The 6555-nt window shown below is 40.5% G+C and overlaps 1 protein-coding gene across 1 annotated transcript; it reads left to right on the forward strand.

Moving 5' to 3' along the window:
• Position 1: 1 nt before the first annotated feature.
• Positions 2–5964, forward strand: elovl8a (ELOVL fatty acid elongase 8a; the record flags this gene model as incomplete). The annotated part of the gene is given in 9 exon segments (XM_079284950.1): positions 2–7; positions 2868–2934; positions 3048–3113; positions 3116–3234; positions 4232–4312; positions 4444–4504; positions 4640–4783; positions 4937–5078; positions 5808–5964. Coding segments are annotated over 9 exon segments (843 nt in total).
• Positions 5965–6555: the final 591 nt, after the last annotated feature.

The following is a 6555-nucleotide window of genomic DNA, read 5'->3' on the forward strand; positions in this document are numbered from 1 at the left end:
AATGAAGGTAAGGCCGAGGACCAATATGTGTCGATTCTTGCAGTTCTTAACAATCTTACAACTAAACGTTCAATTGTTGTTATAAGTCCTTGATTATTATTTGACAGTCTTTTACTTCTATTGTGTCTCGTATGTCTTCATGCTTTATATAAGAGCAACACATCTCCCCTGTGGATCAATGACGTGTTCTGATACTTTCCTTTGATAACTGTACCTACATGTAGATCTCTGTCTCAACACCAGATTCAAGGAACAGTATCAGCTTTGTACACTTTGGCTCTTGAAGAAGTATTGCAGATTACAATTCCCAACCATGTGTATGCGTGTTGTCTTGAAGATATTTCCTTTAGATGAATCAACGCCGTAGGTCTTAAAGCTACTGGATAAAGCTGAGCAGGTTGTGGCAGCCTGGCTGTGTGGGGATGTTCCTCTGTAAAGTGAGGAGGCTCCTGGAGACGCTACTTGTCCCTGTCCACACGGCCGACTGCTTCCCCCAACACATTAATCAGTGCTTTCACTCACAGTCAGTAGTTGGCTGTTCAACAAAACGCTTGGATGGAATATAACTTTTGATGCTTCGCCTTTTAAAAGACTGGGTACATTAGATATGGCTCACAAATTTGGTGGATAAATTGTGGGGAGCGAGTGGACTTGTTCACCTGATTATCTCCTTTTGAAAGAGAACAGATGAAACAACCAAGCATGTTTGAGGTTTGGATAAAGGTTCCCACTTGCTGAATTAGGAGTCGCGAAAATGACAAAAGAAGACATTTATATGTAAAAGACCAGTGTGTAGGATTTAGGGAGGATCTATCAACAGAAATGGAATAAGTATGATCACCTGAAAATAAGAATGGTTTTGTTTTCGTTCCCTTTGAGCCTTTCATATGGAGCAAATCTTGCACCGCCATGTTTCTACTACCTGGAATAGATGATTTATTTAATGCCATCCTTTCCCCCAGTGCAACCCTCACCATCATCCATATCAGAAAAACCTATTGAATTATTGCTAATATTATTATTATTATGAAGTTTTCAAATGTATTAGCTGTTTGCCTTAAGTGATTTTTCGAATAATCTTCAGCGCTGCCAGGATTTTATGTTGGTGGAGAAATACGAGATCTGTTTATTGTTAAGTATTTACATTTTCCCAACCCAAAGCTATTTAGTAAAAATAATTCCAAAATAGCACAGGTTAAAACACAGCAATTTTACAATTTTACAACAATCAACTGGTCATTAATGGTGTAATTCCCAGAGACAATATCAAAGTCTGTGTTGGAGATTCTTCATGTGTAGAAGTTTTGGGAACAACACAAGTATTGGTTTTCACAAAGTTTGCTGCTTCAGTGTTTTTAGATATTTTTGTGCGATATTGCTGTTGTATACTGAAGTATAATCACAAGCATTTCATGAGTGTCAAAGGCTTTTATTGACAATTACATTAAGTTTATGCAAAGAGTCAGTACTTGCAGTGTTGAGGAGAAGTTGCTCTCGGAGGATGGTTCGGTACCTTTCTTTATTCAGGGCTGTGTTCTTAGGCAATATTGTGAGTGAGCCCACTCGCTTGGCTGAGAAGCAACCCCACACATGAGTGGTCTCAGGAGGCTTTACTGTTGGCATGACACAGGACTGATGGCAGCGCTCACCCTTTCTCCTCCGGACAAGCTTATTTTCGGATGCCCCAAACAATCGGAAAGGGGATTCATCAGAGAAAATGACTTTACCCCTCAGCAGGATATCAGAATATCAGTCTGTCCCTGATGTTTGGTCCTGGCACTTGCTGGACTTGTTGGGGGCCCTGAAGCCTTCTTCACAACAATTGAACCGCTCTCCTTGAAGTTCTTTGATGATCCCATAAATGGTTGATTTAAGGTGCAATCTTACAAACAGTTCATCTGATCACGCTTCATAACACTCTGGAGTATATGCAAAATTGCCGTCATAAAAACTGAGGCAGCAGACTTTGTGAAAATGAATATTTGTGTAATTCTCAAAGCTTTTGGCCCCGGGTGTAGAGTAAAGAAGATGAAGGAGAGGAAGTAACCGACCTGCTGCGTGCAGAGCTTTCATCTGCAAACACTAGATGGCAGCACTGTCGTAGGTTAATGGTACATGGCAGTTCATCACCCATCCACGTTAGGCAGCCATTCATCAAGGGGATTATTAGTTGTTATACATTATCAAGAGACACGTTTGGATTAGTGGACATAATCCTTGCCTTGTAATCCAGATCATCTCTGGGTGGTTTAATTAAATTTGCAGACGGTGCTATTCTTTGTGTCAGACCTTTCAAAGAAGGATGATGGAGGATGAGCTTACAAAGTTTGTTGTTTTGAAATAACACTTTTTGCATTGTCCATACTCAGTGCATTGTCGACTTTTAACACATTACAAATTGTTGTAATTTATTCCCCCAGATGACAAATTGGGCTTTTTCTGGAGGGCGGCCTAAAGAGACAGGCGCTAAAACGTAGCATTTCAGACAGAAAGTATGAGAAAAATAGTGTCTTTTTTGATAATTAAAGCATGAAACATGTTACAGCAGACCCAGAATACAACCTGAAAATGAGCATATGTCCCCTTTAAGACTAGAATATTAGAAATAACATGTCAAATATCATTAAAATGCTATCAATATGTACAATAATAGCATCAGTTGATATAAGGAATAGCGTTCAAAGTAGAATGAATTCAATAAAAATGTTAAAAAATTCCATTCCACACATGTGTGAACATGTGTGAATAAACGTCCAACATCTGGCCTGGAGAGAGATTACCAAATGTAATTTTCAACACAGTGTTGTAGTTGAGTTAAATCCTATTAGCTAATGAAATGTTCTCCTGCTCATGTGTATCCATGTCAGGGGGTTCCGGCTCTCACCGTGTGGCAGAAATTACAATTATTCTACCAAGGGATTTTAAGAAATGGAGGCAAGTTTTTTTTTTTTTCCACTTCATCAATATTTCAGTGATATATTGTTATGTCAGACATTGACACAGTCTGTGCTCGATCTATGCTTCTCTTTCGCCGTCTCTCGGTCTAGACAAGAGGACAGACCGTTGGCTGCTGGTCTACTCTCCTGTGCCAATCAGCTTCATCTTCCTGTGCTACTGGTCATCATATGGGTGGGGCCAAAGCTGATGGAGAAGAGGCAGCCTGTCAATCTTAAACCCGTCCTGATAGTTTACAACTTTGCCATGGTCTGCCTGTCGGCGTACATGTTCTATGAGGTACCACTGTACGTAGATGGGGTGGGTGGGTAGGGTTTTCTAATGTTTGCATGTCAGCAACCTCCTAACAGCTGTTGGCATGCAGAATGTAAAGAACTGGATTCTCCTAATACCAAAATCATCCAAGCTCGTAGTTGGAGAAGCTGTGAGACAGGGAACAAAAACAGGTGCAATAAGATCTATATTCTCCAGTCTCTTCATTTTTCATTAAAGCTCGTCTTATTAATATTTTTGAATAGCAATGGATGAAATGAATATGTGTGATGTGAAGAGGGTTGCTCAGAGGGAACCCTCTGAGAACAATCACTTGACTCTGCAGTTCACTGCAACGTTTTAGAGCTCGCATTCTTTCTATTGGCCATCAGCGGGCGACTCCTCTGGCTGCAAAAAGAAGTCAGATTGTATAGAAGTCTATGAGAAAATTATTATTCTTCTCTCTTGATTTATTCCCTCAGTAAACATTGTAAACATAAGTTCATGGTCTCAATCTAGTTCCAAGTCTTCTTCAATACAACATGATGTTCATTTAGTACATTATGGTCCATTTATTTGGTTTCAATAATCCTTCGATGGTGATTGCCAAAAACCAAGATGGCAACTGCCAATATCCAAAATGGTGATGGCCAAAAATCAACTATGTCATTATATAGTCTATGGACAACTGCAAATGAATGTTAATATTGCACCATACCTGCTGGATGTGTAAATCAGCAACTTTTTCACAATATACATAAAAGGCGATTCTTTATTGTCATTGTTGTGTTCACAGCTTGTTTATGCTGCCCCCAAAAAACAACTGTTATTGAATGTTTAAAAGGACAAAAATCCTTCATAGCTGTGAAGTCAGACAGATGTAGATCTCAGAGGAAGTATTTATGTGTCCTGTCCTCCGTCAGTGGAACAGGAAGTGATTTCCCTTTACTCACAACAGGAAGTTTGTGTGTGACAAAATGATTTAGAGAAAGCAGAGATAAAAAAGCAGCTTTTGTCTTCCCAGTTTACAGCCTCTTCCTGGTTGGCCAGATACAGTCTGCTGTGCCAGCCGGTCGACTACAGTGACAGCCCACTGGCCACGAGGGTACGAGTTTTCACTAAACCCTCCTTTATGCAACAATTTATAGATAAAGCTCCACTCTGGAGAAAGTACCTGTAAAAGCAGCTCACAATGTGTATCCTAAAAGACAACATATGTCCCTCCCGGTTGGGCAGATGGCCAGCGTGTGCTGGTGGTCCTACTTCTCCAAAGTGATAGAGCTCAGTGACACTGTGAGTATGAAATTAGTGAAAATATAAACAGCACCTCCTGAATAAAGTGACAGATCTTCTTTTTGAACATGCTAACCTGCACGTGTACGTCTGCACCTACAGTAACGCATTTAAAACAACTGCATGCAAGATCTGACAGAATGCCTGCCTTTCTGTGTGTTTGTGTCGATATGTTTCATCCTGAGGAAGAAGAACAGTCAGCTGACCTTCCTCCACCTTTACCATCACGCCACCATGATCTTCAACTGGTGGGCTGGGGTGAAATATGTGGCTGGGGGCCAGTGTGAGTGCACGTCAACCCACCGGCCCAGTCGCACAGAAATGTCATGAGAACGGAATAAGTTGTGCAAATGATGTCTATTTACAGCACACACTTTTTAGACACACATGCTCCCGGGCTTAAAATATAATAGTCATCCTGTGTCTCTGTCCATAGCCTTCCTGATCGGTCTGATCAACTCCCTGGTCCATGTAGTCATGTACCTGTACTACGGGCTGGCAGCTTTGGGGCCGAGCGTGTCCAAATACCTCTGGTGGAAGCGTTGCCTCACCTCCCTGCAGCTGGTCAGTATCTGCCTGTGTTCGTTAGTTAGTGTGTGTGTGCGTGTAAGTGTACTTTACTGAGATTAATTCCTACATTCACTTCGCCTCTGCTATTTCAAAATTGTGCAATTATCACATTCCGATCGTTGTCTCCATAAGTGAGACACTTTAATATGTTAATGTGGTAAAACGTATCTCAGTACCTCTTTGGGTAATTTTCTCTGTTCATGTTTTTGCATTATTTGGTCTGATCATTTTGGGTGCTTGCTAAGCAAAGAGAACCTGTAGTAAAACCTGTAGCATGAAGGCAATTAGGCATCTTCAAATTAAATGTATCCCTTTTAGCATCCTGTATGTGAAATGAAGCTGTTGCCAGTGTTGTAGTACACCGGCAAGTCTCTTCCTCTCACTATAGATATATATATCTATATATATATATATATATATATATATATATATATATATATATATATATATATATATATATATCTTTCCATGTTAGGAATGTAGAGTGGAAAAAGAGAAAGGTATCAGGATCGTCTCGGTCAGCGCTAACATACAAATTACCCAGCAACCATCATTGCATAGCCATATGACAAAAATGCAGGCACAATTTTAAATGTCTGTGAGGTCTTATCAAATAAGACCTCACAGACATTTCAAATTGTGACATATATTGCCTCAAAAAGGTAAACCCATCTCCATCATATTTTTTTATTATCAATCTACAACAAAATGATTCAACATCATTTATTAAAAAAAACTATATTCTGTTTGCTGTACTACAACCTGTTTGCTGACTGTCACTTCCCTGACTCCATGAACATGGTTGTGCTTGCCTACTCTCTCAGCCTCATCGCTCTCTTCAGTAACTTCTACTACCACAGCTACCTCGCCAAGAAGAACACCAAGAAGACATAGGAAGGGAGACAGAGGGGACTATATGAGAGAGAAGAGATTCAACTAATTGGAAACAGGAAGTACAGAAAGGGGAAAAGGAGTGATGACAGCTATTTCTGCTTGTTCGTTATGGTAAATGGACTGTACCTGATTAGCGCTGTTCTCGTCTTTCCGACCACTCAAAGCGCTTTCACAATACTTATGTGAATGACTTCATGTCAATGAAGCTATGGCAGCTCTATCAACATGAAAACAATTGTTATGCGTTATGAATGATATATGTGCCTTAAACACTCACACACAAACATGATTATTACTTATGAGGCTCTTCCATTTACCACAGTCATGCATTGCTTCTGTTCATTCATCCAGCACCAAGACCACAAAACACACTCAACACACATTAACCCCTGTTTCACCACTCCCCCAGCTGCTAATGGATGAGCCGTTGAGTCGCTTTATTCTTCTCTTACACCCATTGGATGGCAGTCACAGCCAATCAACTGTTGGCTGCCATTAACTCTGTATCCATCTATTCCCCCCCCCCCCCCCTTTTTTTAGATCAGAGTCCCCCTCCCCAGCTTCTATTTAATCCCTCTTAGCAACCCACAA

Source organism: Melanostigma gelatinosum, assembly GCF_949748355.1.
Source record: "Melanostigma gelatinosum genome assembly, chromosome: 15".
In the NCBI taxonomy this organism is placed as follows: Eukaryota; Metazoa; Chordata; class Actinopteri; order Perciformes; family Zoarcidae; genus Melanostigma; species Melanostigma gelatinosum.